Consider the following 21,147-nt stretch of genomic DNA (forward strand, 5'->3'; position numbering starts at 1 on the left):
CAAATTAGCTATTTCCGACGATCCACGAACGTACGAGCGGCCGTCGCATTTTTTTACGTCGTTTCCGTTCGGCTTTTTCCGCCGTATAGTTAAAGCAGCTATATGGTGGCGTACTCAATGTTAAGTATGGCCGTCGTTCCCGCGTCTAATTTTGAAAATTTTACGTCATTTGTGTAAGTCGTCCGTGAATGGGGCTGGACGTAATTTACGTCCACGTCAAAACCAATGACGTCCTTGCGACGTCATTTAGAGCAATGCACGCCGGGAAATTTTAGGGACGGCGCATGCGCAGTTCGTTCGGCGCAGGGACGCGCTTCATTTAAATGAAACACGCCCCCTACCCGCCGTATTTGAATTCTGCGCCCTTACGCCGCAAGAGATACACTACGCCGCCGTAACTTATGGCGCAAATTCATTGAGGATTCAAACCAACTCAAAGTATATAAGGACATTACACTTACATCTGCCCGGCGCAGATGTATGTGGATCTGCCCCCAAGTATATAAGGACTGCAGATCGTAACATACTTGGAATGAAGTCATTGTACACCACACTAAATGTATTGATATGCATCTTATCTATACATTCAAATAATTTCTTATTAAACACCATAAGGTACTGCTGTAAAACCATTACTATGGGAACTCTAAATACCTTTGTTGGCAACCTTTCAACTGTTAGAGTATACGGTCCAAAACAAGGTCCATCGGGGCTAAACCTGGTACATCTAGCCAGGGTGACCATAATTGATCACATTTGCCCCTTTTACCTCTGTGTTGATAAATAAGCTTCTCTTGTCAGATGGTCTTACCCATTTGAGTAATCCATTCTTGCACTGTAAGAGGGTTTGTAGACTTTCAGTGCCTCAGAATTATTTTATGGGCCTGAAAGAGAGCCCTGACAATAGCCTGTCTAGGAATGTCCTCTTTTGGCAGAATATCTAGGATACCTAATAACCAATGTTTAGGGTCCTCTGGAATCTGGACCCAGAAGACTCGATTAAGAATATTTATAATCTTCTTCCAATATAAATGAAGCTTTGGACACCTCCATAGAAGATGTATCGAATCCTCATGATCCCTACAGCATCTGGTGCAGGTGGGATCCGATTGCACCCTTATGCAGGCCAATTTATCCGGTGTATAGTGTACTCTCAAAATTATATATAATTGTGACAAATGCTGAGCCACATTCAACGAGCATTGGGGAACGGCTTGTAAGGCTTCCTCCCATTGCTCTTCTTCAAAAGCTCCAACATCTTGCTCCCATTGAGATACCACCTTAAGAGGTGAGTCCGGTTGGAGGAGGTTGAGCAGCATAGCATAACATCATGAAATAAACCCTTTGAGTTTTGACGTCAAACATGTAATTAAAGATAGGAGATGGCTCTAGGTTCATTGATCCACTCCCTTTTGGGCCCTGTCTGCATGCTGAAGTTGCAAATATAAAAAATGCATAGACGAAGGGAGCATAAAGGCTGATTGAAGCTTTGAAAAAGCCTGTAAGTTTCCATTACTGAAAATGTGAGACATTTGAGAAATACCATAGTGTTTCTATTTCGCGCCATATTGCAGTGTCGCTACCTCCTGATAATAATTATTATCCCAAATGGGGCTATATCTGGTTCCAAATCTTCTGTATAAGGGTGTAAGTATGATAAAGCTTATTAGACTTGCTAAAATTCAATGCTTCCAATCCATCTGCCACCCCCATTCCAGTTGTAAAACTAATGCCCTGCACACACAAGCGTTTTTCCGACGGAATTCCGCTCAAGCTTGGCTTGCATACACACGGTCACACAAAGGTTCTCTGAACATTCGTCCGTCAAGAGCGCGGTGACGTACAACACTAAGACAAGCCGAGAAAATTAAGTTCAATGCTTTCGAGCATGCGTCAAATTGTTTCCGACCATGCGTCGGAATTTTGCGAAATTCCGACAGCAAAAGTCCGATGGAGCATACACACGGTCGGAATTTCCATTCAAAAGCTCACATCGGACTTTTGCTGGCGGAATTTCCGATCATGTGTCTACGGGGCATAAGAAGCTGAGAGGAGGAGTCCAGTAGGTTCAGCTCCAGGTCCTTCAGTGGATGTATGACCCTTGCTATCTGTTGCAATTGTGAGGCTAAGTAATAGAGCCATGGGTTGGGCAACGCCAATCCTCCAGTGTCTTTTGGGTGCTGTGACTGTTCCAACTTTATTGTAGCAGGTTTAGAATGCCAGATAAGGGATATAAAAATGTAATTGATAATTCAGAACTTTTGACAAGATTAATGCTGCCCACTGTGGACCTTTCTGTTTCTTGTTATCCACTTGCTGACCAGGCACCGCAGTTTTATTGCGGCAGCATGGCACAGCTGAGCAAAACAACTTTATGTTACGTCGCTTTGCCCTGTGGCCACTAGGCCGATGCTCGCCCCCGGAGCTGATGCAAGTGCCCGGCGGGCGCGATGACCGCCGGGCACCCACGATCACTCGTGACACAGCGAGAACCAGCATCTGTGTGTATAAACACACAGATCCCGGTTCTTTGATGGGAGATATGACTGATAGTGTAGTCATACAATGTATGAACAGCGATCTGTCATTTGCCCTAGTAAGTCCCACCCCCCCTTCAGTTAGAACACAGAGAGGGAACACAGTTAACCCCTTGATCGCCCCCTGTTAACCAGTGACATTTTTACAGTAATCAGTGAATTTTTATAGCACTGCTCGCTGTAAAATTGTCAATGGTCCCTAAAATTTATCAAAAGTGTCCGATTTGTCCGCCATAATGTCGCAGTTCCGATAAAAATCGCAGATCACCGTGATTAGTAAAAAAAATAATAATAAAAATGCCATAATTCTATCCCCTATTTTGTAGACGCTATAACTTTTGTGCAAACCAATCAATATACACTTATTGCGATTTCTTTAGCAAAAATATGTAGAAGAATACATGGCGGCCTAAACTGAGCAATTTTATTTTTTTTTTTTAATAATTGGGATATTTATTATAGCAAAAAGTAAAATATATATATATATATTTTTTAAATTGTAGCTGTTCTTTTGGTTATAGCGCAAAAAATAAAAAATGCAGAGGTGATCAAATATCACCAAAAGAAAACTTTATTTGTGGGAAAAAAAGGACGCAAGTTTTGTTTAAGTACAACGTCGCACGATCGTGCAATTGTCAGTTTAAGCAGTGCAGTGAAAAATTGCAAAAAGTGTCCTGGTCAGGAAGGAGGTAAAGTCTTCCGGGGCTGAAGCGCTTAAAACGGGAGTTCACCCATAACATTCTTTTTACCCTTAGATTCCTGCTCATTTAGTCTAGGGGAATCGGCTAGTTGTTTTAAAATCCGAGCAGTACTTACCGTTGTAGAGAGCGATCTTCTCCGCCGCTTCCGGGTATGGGTCTTCGGGAGTGGGCGTTCCTTCTTGATTGACAGTCTTCCGACAGGCTTCCGACGGTCGCATCCATCGCGTCACGAGTAGCCGAAAGAAGCCGAACGTCGGTGTGGCTTTATACTGCGCCTGCGCACCAACGTTCGGCTACTTTTGGAAAATCGTGACACAATGGATGCGACCGTCGGAAGCCTTTCGGAAGACTGTCAATCAAAATAGGAACGCCCAGTCCCGCAGCCCATACCCGGAAGCGGCGGAGAAGATCGCTCTCTACAACGATAAGTACAGCTTCGATTTTAAAAAAAATAGCCGATTCCCCTAGACTAAATGAGCAGGAATCTAAGGTTAAAAATAGCAAACCTCCACTTTAATAGGCTATTTAACTACAAAAATAACAATCGCACTAATCATTGTGCTACCTAGTGCATGAATAATGACCACATTATTAATTAATGAAAACATGTGCAAATAGCTAGACTATTTGAATGATTAGACAAAAATCACTGTAAAGGATTAAATAAGAAGTGCTGGCAAAGCAATAATTTTTAAAGAACAAAAGTATAAGTAAAATATAAGTCATGTTGAAAAATCTCTGAGGTGTAAGGTGAAACCTTCACCAAGTGATGAACTATCTTCAGTGTCACACCAAGAGTTGTATTCAGAGACTCTTACCTGATAATTAGGACCACCTATCGCGAGGATGGTCTCATGAGTGAGCAGAAAACCCTCTGCAAGGTATGAGGAAAACACTTGAAGTCAGATCGCTGATCTATCTGTTGTAGACACCACTCCACTCACTTCAGTAGCAAGATGTCCCATATGATGAAACACATTGGGCGGAGCTACTCTCTGACGTCATTGCGCCCCATGTGATCCCAGGAGGACAGGTGTACGTTTGTTTGCTGGCAAAGAGATTATTTTATGCGCATATGAATTTTAATTCTTGTAAGTAGCCATTTGGCTTTCCTTTTAATAAACTTGGTTGTATGGTATTACACTATTGGAGCCTTTTTCTTCCTATGTAAACTTTATGGATGTTCTGGAGATACTCATGTGAGTGGAGTGGTTGCTACAACAGATATATATGTGATCTGACTTCCTTCAAGGGTTTTCCTCATACCTTGTAGAGGTTTTTCTGCTCGCTCACATGACCATCCTAGCGATAAGTGGTCCTAATTATCTGGTAAGAGTGTCTGAATACCACTCTTGGTGTGAAAATAGTTCATCACTTGGTGGAGGTTTCACCTTACTCCTCAGGGATTTTTTAACATTACATGGACTTATTTTTTACTTATTAATTTGCATTTTTGCTCTTTATTAATTAGTGGGTTACTAGCACTTTTTATTTAATCCTTCACAGTGATTTTTGTCTAATAATTCACTAGGTTAATCGCAGCAGTAATTTTTTTATTTCATTTTATATATTTTCTTTCACAATTTAGCGTGGTATATCTCTTGGGTTTTATATTTAACTTCAAGGTTACTTCTTGTGCCCTTAAAAACTGAAAAATGGGTACATTGTGTTATATCTTACCAATGCTTAGCATCACAATGACAGTGACAGTGATAAATGGACACATATAGATAACAACATGTGCTGTCTTTCCAAATACATTTTACATCAAGATCCCAATACTCTTTATAAAGTCAATAGGTTAAGTCTCTATAAGCAGAAAATGTGTTGTTTAACTACTTTGAAAGATATCTAGCCAGATTCATAGAGAGTTACGCCGGCGTATCAGTAGATACGCCAACGTAACTCGGAATCTGCGCCGTCGTAAGTTTAAGTGTATGCTCAAACTGAGATACACTTAAACCTATCTAAGATACGACGGCATGCGCCGTCGTATCTTAGGGTGCAATATTTACGCTGGCCGCTAAGTGGCGCTTCCATTGAGTTTGGCGTAGAATATACAAATGCCTACATACGCCGATTCACGGACGTACGTGCGCCTGTCGCAGTAAAGATACGCTGTTTCCGTAAGACATACGCCGCGTAAAGATAAAGCTGCCCCTTAGGTGGCGTAGCCAATGTTAAGTATGGCCGTCGCTCCTGCGTCTAAATTTTTAAATTTTACGTTGTTTGCGTAAGTCGTCCGTAAATGGGGCTGGACGTAATTTACGTTCACGTCGAAACCAATACGTCCTTGTGGCGTACTTTGGAGCAATGCACACTGGGATATGTATACGGACGGCACATGCATTAAAAACGTCAATCACGTCGGGTCACCAAACATTAACATAAAACACGCCCCCCATCCTCATTTTAATTAGGCGCGCTTATGCCGGCCCCATTTACGCTACGCCGCCGTAAGTTAGGAGGCAAGTGCTTTGTGAATACAGTATTTGCCTCTCTGACTTAAGGCGGCGTAGCGTAAATACGATACGCTACGCCGCCTTAAAGATACGCGCCCCTACCTGAATCTGGCTAATCATGTCCCCATGGTTTAAATGTCTTCTTTATTTGTTTTCTGGTGACATCTTATAAATAGAGAGAGTAAATCTTAACCAGGACAAATACACCAATAACAAATTGAGAAGGGTTCTATTTCTAATTCATGCAAAATAAAAAAAGAGTGGATTTGTATACATTATAATATAAATTGTGTCTACGTTCAGAAAAAATAAAAAAACACTATTACCAGACAACATGCAATAAAGTGGTCACTGATTTCTGAGGAAAAAGAGACATCTTATCTAAGAATTCATCTACATATCTCTGTCCATGAAAGAAGCTAATGGCTCTCTGTGTCCATCTATCATCATCTATTCCTAGGAATGCCGATCTATAACTGTATTTTAGGCCACATTCAATTAAATATTTCAGTGCTAAACTAATACTCTGTGAACTGTCGCTATACAGTTGCATTAACTTCAAGCTGTGAATTTTTATTTGATATTTTTGTAAGTATGTTATAAGGAATGAAATATTGCCTGCAATGAACAACTAAAGATACTAGGATTTACTTTGGCTTCTTGCATTTACAAAACATACGGTAATCAATGCACTCCAAACAGAATGCTAATATCTGTGAAGTGTAACTGCATTGTTGGCATGCATCCGCAGGAAGTTTCTATTTTAGGGAACATTTGTTAGCTTGTGGCGTGCATCCCCTTTGTATTTAAGATTGGCTACTAACAGACTTTGATTACTTCACTAGTACGCTGCATGTACTGGTCTTTTCTGATTATGTGTCTTTCCATTTTTCTGGCTTCGATGTTTGGCCTTGGTTAAACCATGGCAACAACTTTTGGCAAAACTTTGACACTTTTTCCACCTAGTTGGATATAACCTTTTAGTCCACTGATTGGCCTCTTACCTTACCCGATCTGCACATTTAAGCTCCCACTAATTAGGGTGTGATCTTATATTTGCAAGCAGAAAATGAGATGCTTGAAAGATGATTGCCATAGGTGAAGTGTGCCACAGCAGTGGTCACCTGGTCTTAACAGAAACATGACCCTAATTTTGTGATTTGTGGAAGTGACCTCATCTCCTGCTCAGTATTTTCATGTAATCTTTAAATTTCCCCAAATGTGTCAGTCAGCATGCCCTGGCCCCTGAAGGTGTTCTTTAGTGATGAAACATGTTGGACAGAGTCTTAGTCGCTGACACTTTCACACCTGTTGGTGGACATTGTTGCCTGATACATGCTGTATTTCGTTTTTTCTCGTGTGAGTACACAATGGTGCCTTTTATAACAAAACTGTGTGGCAGTACTGCACTATGCGTCGGTCCTTTTCTTTTCTCCATGGCCCTTTTGTGATGTTTTGAGGTGTTATGATGCCTGCCTGAAGGAGTTCATCTGGATTGTCCTCATGTGTTTATGACCTTTATGTTAGAGGTCTGATATCTCTGATAAGTGGCTGTGTATGAGCACAGAAGTCACCACCTGTGAATTTTTTTAATTTATATTCTTACATTTGCTTCATTTGTTCACAAGTTTATATTTATTGAGACATTATATATTAAGTTATGGTATATATTGGTTATTTATTGCACCTTTATTGGTGCCTATATATTTATATATATTTAAAGGGGAAGCGCAACAGGTTTCATATACATAATCCTCAAGCAAAGTTACATTTTACACTTGGCTTTTAAAACCTGTTATTTAAGATAGCTTGGGAATGACAGCCAGCTGGTTTGGTAAAAGCAACAGGTTTGTATATTTGAAAATCGGATAAAAAAAAATATCTTTCTTCAACAATAACAAGTTAACAGTTTCAAAGCCCTGGTACAACATAACTCAAGATTGGCTCACTGACAATCTTTTCGTCCGACACTGGTATTGGGGCCCCTCCATGGTAAGGGTGCCAGACAGGCCACAAAGGGGTCAGCAACCAGTTTGTCCAAAAGGTCACACTTTAGCTTGTGAGTCTCTCTTCACCCTGCTTTACTGACACAGGTACTGATTTCCCTCTACTGCCTTTCAAGCATCCCATGCCTGGGACCACAACTCAAATATCAGGGAAATGCACCTGCCATCCAGTTCCCGTTCTTCATACCCCTACACTTTGCTTTAGATAGACCTTGATTGGTTGCTGCATGTGAATGAATAATTTAACTGGTGTTCATATGAAACAAGTAATATAATGCTGATAACCTGCCAAGAGTCAGCTTCAAGCAACAACAGAGGAAACGGTGAGCCAGATTTCTGGAATGACTAGGCACATTAGTCATCAAAATATACTTTTTCAGTTCACACCTACATAATTTTGCATTTTACACTTATCAGTTTCAATAAAGTGAATGCAATGTTATAAAATAAATAACATGGGACTCTCTAATCGCAGTGTCAGTGATGTGCCAACAAGCAATATATCTGCATTGCCATACCTAAACTGTAAAGGAAAGTGAAAGTGTTTTTAGATTAGGCAGATGATGTGAAAAAGTATTGCTATTCTATTAGAAGTCAGTTTGTGCTTTGTGCAGCACAAATGCAGCGACAAGCTCTACGCACCCTCTCTTTTCTGGTGGAATTGAATATCACTGCTATCGTTGGTTCAATATATTCTCAATAAAGCAACCCTTTAATGAGTGCAGAATCCGCCACCATATATGAACTGCTTAAAATAAAAACAACCTATTGGTACATAATCAATGAACATGAACTCTGCTTTAGACTGTTCCTCAGGATATCTGTCCATAAGTACTGCCATCTTTCCTCTCACACAACGTCAGGGCTTGTGTCTACAGGCTTTGGTCTTGTGTTGAAAGCATCAATTTCATACAAGTTTGAGATGCTTTTGAAAACATCCAGAATTTTATGAAAAATGCATTTGATCTGCAGTTTACCACCTTCTGACCTGTTTCAATAGACTTGTATGGGAATGCAAAACTCACCTGATGCACACAAAAGCCCATGAAACACAGGCCCTAAGAAACTAAAGCTTTCAATCATGGTCAACATTAACGAGGCCTCTATCCTTCCTGTCACAGTCTTGTGTAACTGCTCTCTGCATCAGCAGCTCAGTGGTTAGTGATAAAAATGAGGACTTTGGATTTAAAAGTCAAAATTGCATTTCAGTAAGGCCTCGTACACACGATCGGAATTTCCGATAAAAAAAAATCTGACTGACTTTTTCCATCAGAAATTCCAACCGTGTGTATGCCCCATCGGAAAAATTCCATCGAAAATTCCAATGAATTCCATCGGAGATTATTGTACATAGAGAACATGTTCTCTTTTCCTCCGATGGAATTCCGTCGGAATTCCGAAGTGAGTTTGGTCGGGCTAAAGCCTGATCGTGTGTACAGGGCATAACAGGTTTGTTTAATTTGCTTAGACCACCATTTTTTTGGGAAAGGAGTGCATTTGGTACAGGTAATAAAGCAGGTAGCCTCAAACAACACTTTCCCTAGCAACAGATATAAATCTTTATTTTAATCATTAAGCCACAGTGTTCTGACCCTAGGTGTAAAGAGAAATACCAGTTATTTCTGCATATGGCAGAGCATGCAACTGTCATCCTTCTATGTAAAAGTGTTGATACTTGGTGGCTGGCTAACCATAAAAGCAGGGAGTAGGTCTTTAGCCCTGTGTAATCTCCAGATGTTGACTTGCATCTTACACGGGGCTATCTCTCTTCACTCCTAGTGACCGAAAAGAGCCTAGGGGTGGACTGGAAGAAAGCTGGACATGTAAAGCTGGGGTGGGCAGCAGTTCACTGAACCTGTTCCCTGCCCTGCATGGTCAAATCACGGGTTTAGTTTAAGCTGGGTAATACATTGTAGAAAATGGTAGATACTGGGGTCCTACTACCCAATTTTGCAACTGCATCGGATTAAGGAATAGACAAATGAAGAGATACCAATAATTTAAAAGTAGAACTATGAGCAAAAGCCAAAATATTATTCAGTCTGTCGTATTAACAAATAATTTTTTTAACAAAAAGTCAAAATCATTTAAAAAGCAGATCCTTGCAATCTTCTCCATTGGTATATTATTTTTCCCCCTGTAACTGTAATTTTTGCTGGACAGCTTGGCCTGGATGTACATGTGGAGAAAAACTATAGATAACGGTATGTAAAATATAAAAGGGGTCAAGGGAAATTCACATACATTTTTTCCACATGTGGAAGGCATTTGGACATCTATGGTGAATGTGTTCAAAGGGGAAGATCTAAAAATCATCATATGCCTCTTTTAATACACTGCTTGGTATATAACCAAGACTCTAAAGGGCAAATTGAGACTATTGGATTTCACAGGCCCCAATGATCACTAAACATGTGCACACTGAAATATTTTGTTTCAGGATTTCTTTTTTTTTGGCCGAACAATACATTTATTTAGTTACTCCCGAAATTCGTTTTTATTTATTTTGTTTCGTTAAAAAATGCATTCGTCCGAAAATCCGAATTAATTTAGGTCGAATCTGTCATTGAAGGCTTATGGTGTCTGTCGAAAGTTCTAAGAAGATTTGACGGAGCATTTGACCGGAAATGTACGATTGTGGCATCGTACAGTTTAGCTGCTTGTCGAATCTTCTAAGAACTTTCGACAGACACCATAAGCCTTCAATGACATATTCGAAGTTTGTATGTTTTTCGATGCTTCGTCAAATCTTCGTCATTCATGTTGAATGGTCTACCCCAACACTGTCTCTATAATGTCGAATCTTTCCTCTCTATGTAGAATAATCTTGGACTAATAGAGTTAAGGTTAGGCACATTCGACCGCAGGTTCGATAGACACAGATTGCTATTGTCAGCGTCATGTCAAATCTCATATGTATATCGTTGTAGCAACGAAAACGAAAATAAAGGATTTTTTATGTCGGATCTTTCGGATTTCGGATTCTGCACGTTAGTTTTCGTTTGTTAAAACGATAACGAAAATACCCAAAATTCAGACAAAAATGCAATCGGACGAAAACGAATGCACATGTCTATTGATCACTACAAAAAAGGATACTGGGGAACAAGAAAAGATCTTCGTCATACCTGACATTAAACTCCAAACATGGAACAAGGTTTAAATAAACTATCTAAAAAAAAATTAAATAATATTTTTATAGGGAATACTCGCATTACAGACATGAATCCCAAACCAGAATTCAATATTTTACTCTACAGTGGACCTTTTAGTATTGCCTTATCTGAAACCTTAAACTGGCACATCATTATATGAATAAGGAATAACACTCTAAGTACATCTAAAAACAAGTCCTTACCTGAAAATCTGAGTTTTGGTGTTCATAAGACCTGGACCACCAATACGCAAGACAACGTTCTGTAGTTTCTTCTTTAGTGGGTTGGTGAACTCCACCACCACTTTCATTTCCTTACCAACCACCTTATCTCCAATAGTCTAAAGTGCAAAAATGTATTTATACTTTTTATCAATGAAGATACATGACACAACTAAATCTAAATTTAAACACATAACCAATTATATGTTAGTCTTGGTATTCTAATCTGTATATTATAAAGATTCTATAATGAACACCCACTATAGCAATTAGGCAGTGTCATCATAGGCATTCTGCTAGAAATATATTGCTGTAAGTAACCCTGCACTGCCAGTATATAGTAAACCCTCTTAACACGGCTAGTTGAAAAGAAGCAAAAAAATATATGGTATGTAAGTGTAGCGCTCCCACTTACATACTACATGCTAGAAATATATTACCATAATAATTGTGTAGGTAAAATAGCAAAAGACTGTGCCATCAGTCAGTGACCGATTGCTTCTTTCTCATTATTAATCAATAATGCCAATATTAAAATTCTAGAAATTATCCATTTTGCCTAAGCCTTTATAAAGCTGAACTCTAGGCAAATATAAAATACACAAACTAATACAGCTCTGTAATTACTAATACGCCATTATATAATATCTCACAAAAGTGAGTACACCCCTCCAATTTTTGAAAATATTTTATTATATCTTTTCATGTGACAACACTGAAGAAATTACACTTTGCTACAAAGTAAAGTAGTGTACAGCTTGTATAACAGTGTAAATTTGCTGTCCCCTCAAAATAACTCAACACACAACCATTAATGTCCAAACCGCTGGCAACAAAAGTGAGTACACCCCTAAATGAAAAAGTCCAAATTGGGCCCAAAGTGTCAGTATTTTGTGTGGCCACCATTATTTTCCAGCACTGCCTTAACCCTCTTGGGCATGGAGTTCACCAGAGCTTCATAGGTTGCCACTGAAGTCCTCTTCCACTCCTCCATGACGACATCATGGAGCTGATGGATGTTAGAGACCTTGCGCTCCTCCACCTACCATTTGAGGATGGACACACAGATACTCAATAGGGTTTAGGTCTGGAGACATGCTTGTCCAGTCCATCTTTACCTTCAGCTTCTTAAGCAAGGCAGTGGTCATCTTTGGAGGTTTGTCTGGGGTTGTTATCATGTTGGAATACTGCCCTGCGGCCCAGTCTCCAAAGGAAGGGGATCATGCTCTGCTTCAGTATGTCACAGTACATGTTGGCATTCATGGTTCACTCAATGAAATGTAGCTCCCCAGTGTCGGCAGCACTCATGCAGCCCCAGACCATGAAACTCCCACCACCATGCTTGACTGTAGGCAAGACACACTTGTCTTTGTACACCTCATCTGGTTGCTGCCACACACGCTTGACACCATCTGAACCAAATAAGCTTATCTTGGTCTCATCAGACCACAGGACATTGTTCCAGTAATCCATGTCCCTAGTCTGCTTGTCTTTAGCAAACTGTCGGCTTTCTTGTGCATCATCTTTAGAAGAGACTTCCTTCAGGGACGACAGCCATGCAGACAAATTTGATGCAGTGTGCGACATATGGTCTGAGCATTAGCAGAATGACGCCCCCCCACCCCTTCAACCTTCTTCAATTTCCTCACACCTTCACTTTCTTCAGTGTTGTTACATGAAATGATATAATAAAATATTTACAAAAATGTGAGGGGTATACTCACTTTTGTGAGATACTGTATGTATTTTTTTTAAAGGCAAAAGTGTACAGTAAATACCTTAAATTAATTTGGTATCAGTCTCTTGCAGTCCTGTTACAGGAAAAGTTTGGGAGGGGGGGGGGGGGGAAGCATGATACACTGCAAGCTGATAGGACGAGAGAGCAGAGAGAGAGTTGGGACTATTGATGTGCTGCTTCTCCTTTCACTGTTTAGTCACAGGGTTTGGGTTCAGTAGACCTGGAAAAATTAACCTGTTGCAGAGAAAGATAAAATTCCTTCCCTGCCAGGTAGGACTGTCGTAGTGCTGTATAACAGCAGAAATACAAACAGTCTTCTTTTTATCTGTTTGCCTGGAGTTCAGCTTTAATTTTTTCCTCTGGAGAACCCTATTAAATATATTAGTTTTTAGTGTGAAATTAAAGCTGGCTATTATTAGATCTAGCAATACTCCTGGCTACTTCAGATTGCTAATATACACATAACTATATTGTAATATCACATATATTAAAAAATAACCAAATTACATTATGGGTTCAATGATCAGATTATAACTATTTTCATTAATGTATTCCAGTGATCTCTGTGCTAATCATAATGACCTGGCTCTCTTACCTGTAGTGTCTTTCGGTTTTTGGACCTCATATTAAAGGTAAAACCTACATAGCTAAGTGTGGATATATTAGTTCAATCTTAACTGCCACAAGATGAATATTCCTTGCTTAACTGAGTGCATTATTTTGCACTAAGATATATTACATCTATATTAACAGGCACCGGTAATGTCTCCCTCTTATTAAGTTATTGAATGGCAGATCCGTCCATCAGCAGCACAGTTTAAGGCGCATTATATTGCTTAGAGGATTTCACGGAGTAAATGTAAAATTATGAAAATGCTGCAATAATTGTGTCATGTCCATGTAAATAAAGATAGCACATCCATTTTTCTTGGAAAAGCCATCAGAGAGGTTTGCAGTAAACCCTTCACACCAATAAATATTTACTACACGTCTCAAAGGTATAATTATATGAAAACAGTTGCGACCTTAAACAGCCATTGGTGTGTTTAATGGACATGCAGTTGACATGTATACATTGAAATTCTGCATTAAAGTGAATAAAACATGCTTGTGATAATCCATTGGGTATTTGGCACTATTGCTAATATGTGCTTCTACAAATGATCTAAATGCATTTTATAAGTTAGAAGTATTTAGTAAAAGAAGTAGTCGAGAACAAACAGTCTTTAGTAAGCATATGTATATACAAATAGTACATTTTTAATAGGCAAACATGGTTGTCCACATATACAGTATCTCACAAAAGTGAGTACACCCCTCACATTTTTGTTTTTATTATATCTTTCATGTGACAACATTGAAGAGCAATAACACCAAATTTAACACACCTGCTCCCCATTCAAACCTGAGACGTTGTAACACTAATGAGTCGCATTACACCGGGAGGGAAAATAGTTAATTGGGCCCAATTTGGACATTTTCACTTAGGGGTGTACTCACTTTTGTTGCCAGAGGTTTAGACACTAATGGCTGTGTGTTGAGCTATTTTGAGGGGACAGCAAATTTACAATGTTATACAAGCTGTACACTCACTACTTTAGATTGTAGCAAAGTGTCAGTTCTTCAGTGTTGTCACATGAAAAGATATAATAACATATTTACAAAAATGTGAGGGGTGTACTCACTTTTGTCAGATACTGTACATATATAGTAAAAATGAGAAATACAAAAATGTGTTGTTATCATATTAGCTATAATATTAACAATATCCTGGTTTAATTTTTCATCGCATATCATTGGATGTTATGTGCTGGTTCAACTGCAACATTCTCAGGGCATTTTTTCTCAGAGAATAGGTGCAGGGATTCCCCCTTACCCCTTGGAATATCCTGATCTTTGCCTCCTTCTTACCTCCAAGAACCGTCCTTTGGCTCTGTCCCCTACCTACCTCCTAGTACCACCCCTTTTAGAGAATACAGAACCATGTATCATTTTGTATGGAATTTGTTAATGATAACAAGGAAGGCAGGAAAACAGACCCCCCCAAGCAACCTTAGATTTCCCCAGCAACAATAGGTCCCCCCAGCAACAATAGGTCACCCACCAGCAACAATGGATGCCCAGAAGATAGCATCAATAGGCCACCCAGAAGCCAGCAACAATAAACACCCCCACCCTACAACAGTAGATCCTCCCCAGCAACAATAGACCCACCAGCAGCGCTACACCCACCCAGCAACAATAAATCCTCCGCCAGCCAGTATCAATAGACTCTCCAGCACATCCAAGCACCCCTTGGGAGTACCTACATTGAGTGCTGGGTAACTGCGTACGGCCTTATTCCCAGTGAATCAAGCTCTAAATATGAATATTCTATTCCCTTTCCGTGGCTATAAAGGGCACACACACTTTTGCACCAGTGCTGATCCCTGTCTAATCCTTACTCCTTTTCACCCTCTATATTTGCTGGGTACTGGATTGCATTCATTATTATGATGTCCCCTTCAGGGCACACCTTTGCTAGTGTATGTAAAAAGACACAATGGGGGTTATTTACGAAAGGCAAATCCACTTTGCACTACAAATGCAAACTACAAGTGCAAAGTGCACTTGAAACTGCACTGAAAGTGCACTTGGAAGTGCAGTCACTGTGAATCTGAGGGGTAGATCTGAAATGAGGGGAAGCTCTGCTGATTTCACCATCCAATCATGTGCAAGCTAAAATGCTGTTTTTTATTTCTATTGCATGTCCCCCTCGGATCTACAGCGACTGCACTTCCAAGTGCATTTTGCACTTGTAGTTTGCACTTGTAGTGCAAAGTGTATTTGCCTTTAATAAATAACCCCCAATATATTGCTTTTAAAACTTTAGATACAAATCTTCAAAGTATAATCTACTGCATTATGTCTCAGCACTAGAAAAATTAACCTATTAATCTGTATTTGCATTTACAATAGAACAGTGCTCATATTAGTGCATACTGGAGAAGGCCTCGATATAGGAAGGTTCAGCTTAATGTTCTTACGTACAATACCATCAGTCTAATTTCATTTTCAAAGATTTGATTCTAACCTTAATGCGCAGCTCAGGAACTTGCAATACTACAATCTTCTGCTTGGCCATTATCTTCCTTGTTTCATTGATACGTGCCGTGACGAAGAAGTGTAAAGATGCCTGTTCCACAAGATGGCTCATGTACTCGTTGGCTTTTATATTAACATCCACTGTTTTATCTAATGGAAAAATGTAATGGGAAAGAGGAAACATAATTTACATTCTGAAGAGGTCATTTGAATTGCATTTCCACATATCACAAAATATATACCACTTATCTTGCCTGTTGCAAGTAGCTAAAAGGTAATGCACAAATTCCACCTCAATACACAGCCAGGAATACTTGTGCTTGACGATTGTGTAGCTCAATGTATCTTTCAAGCACACAATCTGCTTTTAATAAATAGGACTTAATGTAAATCACTTGAGTGCTGCATTGCGAACTTTACAAAAAAGTTCAGAAAATACAAAGAGTTATGGTTTTTCAAAACTGCAGTTTTTGGTTTATGATGAATAGGTTTCTAAAAAATTCAATCTATTCATATCATTTGTTCTTAAGTGGTTTCAAATGAAGAGACGGCTCAAGTATCCACAGGGTGCCATATCTATGCTTAGATGAAAAAGAAAAAAAGTTGTTCATAGATACATAAACACAAAGGGCAATAGACTTTTATATGCAGTGACTTATTTCCAACAATTACAATTGTAATAGTTTTGCACAAAGCAGCCCAGATCCTCCTTTTCTCGGGTCCCTCTTCGGTGCTCCTGGCCATTCCCTCCTGTTGAGTGCCACCACAGCAAGCAGCTTGCTATGGGGGCACCCAAGCTGATCCACAGCTCCCTGTTTTCATTCTATCCTCATTGGCTGACTGATTTTGATTGACAACAGCGGGAGCCAATGTTGTCTCAGCCAATGAGGAGGGCAGCCGAGACACTCCTGCAACATCGCTGGGTGAAGATGAGGCTCATGTAAGTATTAGAGGAGATAAGGGGGGGGGGGGCTGCTTGGCAAGGAATCATTTTTATCTTAACACATGGAATACAATAAGATAAAAAAACTTGTGCCTTTACAACCACTTTAAGCTGCCCATACATGTATCAAAATTCTAAGCAGTGTGGGCCAAATTCACAGTGAGAGTACGCCAGCGTATCTACTGATACACCGGCGTACTTTCAAATTTGCCGCGTCGTATCTTTAGTTTGAATCCTCAAACCAAGATACGATGGCTTCTGGCTTCGATCCGACAGGCATACGGCTTCGTACGCCTTCGGATAGTAGGTGCAATACTTTGGCGCCCGCTGGGCGGAGTTTGCGTTGTTTTCCACGTCGGGTATGCTAATTTGCTTTTTCCGTGGATCCACAAAGGTACGCGTGGCCGTCGCATTCTCTTAGGTCGTCGCTAGTCAGCTTTTCCCAGCGTATAGTTAAAGCTGCTATTTCGTGGTGTATAGATAGACTTGCCATGTTAAAGTATGGCCGTCGTTCCCGAATCGAATTTTGAATTTTTTTTTTGCGTAAGTCGTCTGTGAATAGGAAAGGACGTAACTCACATCTACGTTCAAAAAATGACGTCGGTGCAACGTCATTTCGCGCAAAGCACGGCGGAAAATGTCATTTAAATGAATCACGCCCTCTACCCTCCCAATTTGATATAAACGCCGAGAAATACACTACGCCGCCGTAACTTACGGCGCAAAATCTTCCTGGATTCGAAATTCCGCCAGGTAGGATACGGCGGCGTAGCGTATCTCTGATATTCTGCGCCTGGGCAATTCTTTGTGAATCTGGCCATGTGTGTCTGCCCCTGCGTTTAAATTGACTTCTGTTGAATGAGTAAGCCCACTGACTGAATGAAAAAATAAATGTGTATAGCCAGCTTTACTAACTACAATACATCATTTAGCAATATATACTCTAACATCTTGCTTGTGATTGTAAAGCAAGAACATTAAACAAGCAGGAAACATTTTAACAAACATAAATGCTACATACAAATTTTAGAGTAAAAATGCCCCTCCATCTTTAAAGTGGACCATCAGTAATTTTTTAAACTTTCCATCTATTAAATCTTCTGCCCTTGTTGTTTTAACTTTGAATAGGAAAGCATATTTTTTTTTCTGCCAGAAAATACCTTTTACAGCCCACTTCCTGTTTCTTGTAGTTAGCCTAGGCTTATGACATCACGCACAGCTCTCTTTCTCACTTTCGTGAGAGTTTGCCCAGAAGCAAGGGGGGATGAGTCATGAGAGGGCCAATGAGAGCTGCAGGGCTTCAGAGCTGGAGGTGTGTGTCTGTGTAAATCCAGGAAGTGAACAGCCAGCAGCTTCAGCTGCCCACAGTTAAAATGGATGCAGCCAGACTTAGTGGAGGGAGATTTCTGAAGCATATTTGGCAAGTACAGAATCACAGTATATATACAATAATATTCAAAGTGGTTGGAGGGAAGCTTCAGAATGGCAAATCTGTTTTTACTACAAATTTGGTAAACAGACTGCACTTCCTCTTTAATGCTGGTTATAAAGTAAAAATATACATACTATAAAGTAAAAGTAAAATTACAGAATAAAAATAAGCTGCTTGGCACTTGTTCTCAATGTTTATTACAGTGTTTATTACAAACTCATGGGAGCTCTGTGGCTGCTGCATGTGAGAATGGGCCCTCATAGAGGATTCTAGTAAGCCACAGGGTAAGCTTTGCTCTTAAGCTGGCCATATTAAAAAAACAAAAACAAAAAAAATGATTTCTCCATCCCCACAAACAAGGTGAATGGAGGATTTTTTTTCCCGCTGGGACATTGTATTCTCACAGTGGAACCCATTGCTATCAGAATACACTGACCAGTGGCTACAGCCAGGACATTTTATTCTGACAGTGGAACCCAGTGCTATCAGAATACACTGAATAGTGGCTGCAGCCGAGACAATATATTCTGACAGTGGGACTGAGGCCCCATACACACGATAGAATCCATGCGCTTGAATTTATCCGCGGATCGGTTTCAGCGGATCGGCGGATTTATCTGTTGATCCGCTGTCACGTACACACTAGCGTATAAAAATCCCCGCAAACCAGAACGTATGCAGCGTAAACCACGTAAGACGTCACTATAAAGGGGAAGACCAAAGTCAACGGCGCCGCCCTCTGTTCCGCTTTTGCTAGTTCCGTGTGACCGCGTGCTAGTGAAGGTTTGGTTAGAGCCGATTCGTGCTTTTCAGTCTCCGTGGTTTGACAGGTGGTATTCTTGGGTTCAGTGCGTGTGCTTGCGGGTTTGCAGTTGGCATTCGGGCACAGGCTTTCAGCACGTTTCCGCGTACTGTGCGCTCGTATCTGTGTGTCGTGCGGGCTTAGCAGGTTGTGCTGGATTTGGGGGTGCTTTCTGTTGGAGTGTGTTCTTGACTGACCAGCCTGTCGGTTTGAATCCATGATGGAGCAGCATCGTCGATTCTCGCGAATTGGTGGTGTTTATGGGTTTGCTTATGGACAGGCTCAGCGAATCAGTTGTTTGGGCAGGAACACTGGGAGGAGGCGTTTCTGGACCAAGAATTGGTTGCGCCAGCGTGACCATTTTTCACATATGCCTCTGCTTAGGGAACTCCAGGAGAATAATCCTGATGATTTCAGGAATTTTCTCCGCATGACGGACCCCGTATTCAACCGTCTGCTGGAACTTCTGTCCCCCTATATCACGAGGCAGGACACTGTGATGCGGGAATCCATCACGGCCGAGCAGAGGCTTATTGCCACGTTGCGGTACCTGGCGACTGGGAGGAGCCTGCAGGACCTCAAGTTCTCCACAGGCATCTCTCCGCAGGCGCTTGGGGTCATCATACCGGAGACGTGTACTGCCATCATACATGTTCTGCAGGAGGAGTATATTAAGGTAAGTTCCCTAATTTTAACATCACAATGTTTTTTTTTTAAATGTGTGAGAAAGTCTAATTTTTTTTTCTTCCATAATAACCATGAGATTTGAATCTGCTGTGTGTGGGATGTTCCCTTTTCTCCCCATGCATGTTGTTAACCTTAAAAAAAAATTATTTGGGCCTACCTGCATATTTTGTCCTTACCCACCATAAACCTGTCCAGCATGCTTTGCTAGGCCCAAACACACCTAGCCAATTTTTGAATTTGTGGCTAATCAATTGTAGCTCTGCCCCCCCCCCTCCTCCCCCCTGAAATTAGTTTATTGCTCTATCATCAGAGGGATGTGGAGTCTGATAATTAAGTGGGCCTATATTGTTTTAACTAAATACTCACTTCACAATGATGTTATGAAATTTGAATCCTGTTGTTGAAGTTGCACAATGTGATGGTTTTTGTATTGTGATTGCAATGTTTATCGGATAAATTACTGAAAATTTTTTTTTGGTTTGTCCCCACAGCTACCCTCCACACCACAGGAATGGCAGTCTGTGGCTTCCCAATTTGCCCAGCGTTGTGATTTTCCGAACTGCGGTGGAGCAATAGATGGGAAGCACGTCCGCATTGTGCCCCCACCCCACTCGGGGTCCGACTATTTTAACTACAAGGGTTTTCATAGTATCGTGTTGATGGCGGTGGTGTCGGCACAGTATGAGTTTCTCTATGTGGACGTGGGGAAGAACGGCCGGCTGTCAGATGGGGGAGTGTTCTCACGGACTGAATTCTACGATCGTCTACAAACTGGTGGTCTGGCACTGCCACCAGATGAAGATAATGTGGAAGGACTTCCGTTTGTGTTCCTAGCGGACGAAGCTTTCGGGCTTGGACCTAACCTAATGCGGCCTTTTCCCCAGAGGACCCTCACCTACGAGAGGAGGGTGTTCAATTATCGGTTGTCCAGAGCTCGGAGGGTAGTCGAGAATGCCTTTGGGATTCTCACCAACCGGTTCCGCCTGTTCCTGACAGCTATACATCTGGCGGAATATAAATTGAACACCATTGTATTTGCCTGCTGCATTTTGCACAACTTTTTACGCAGGCATTCCCAGACGTACCTACCCGACAGCGTTTCTGAGGAAAGACTACTCTCAGATCCTCTCCCTGGGCTGGTCACTGGTCGCGCTGGCATTGGCACCCAATCTGCTCGTGAGGTACGCAACAAATATGTTGAGTACTTCATGGGTCGGGGGGCCATTGCTATGCCAGATGATATTACTTTCTAATTCGGCCCCCAAAAGAAAGGAATATTCACAGAAATAAAAAATAATTAGACCATTGGACTTTATACAGTTGTTTGTCATTACTGCTTTTTCTCGTTTTATCTGTCTTCCTGGTTCTCCACAAAAATA

General features: G+C 40.8%; 1 protein-coding gene across 1 annotated transcript in view; it reads right to left on the reverse strand.

Moving 5' to 3' along the window:
* F13A1 (coagulation factor XIII A chain) overlaps positions 1–21,147 on the reverse strand; it is a 219,582-nt gene that overhangs the window by 7,529 nt on the left and 190,906 nt on the right. Inside the window, exons 13-14 of the mRNA XM_040353671.1 lie at positions 15,894–16,054; positions 11,065–11,201 (exon numbers count right to left, since the gene is read on the reverse strand). Of these exons, the coding sequence (XP_040209605.1) occupies positions 11,065–11,201; positions 15,894–16,054 (298 nt within the window). The remainder of the gene's footprint in view (positions 1–11,064; positions 11,202–15,893; positions 16,055–21,147) is intronic.

The sequence above is a fragment of the Rana temporaria genome, chromosome 5 (assembly GCF_905171775.1).
Source record: "Rana temporaria chromosome 5, aRanTem1.1, whole genome shotgun sequence".
NCBI lineage: Eukaryota > Metazoa > Chordata > Amphibia > Anura > Ranidae > Rana > Rana temporaria.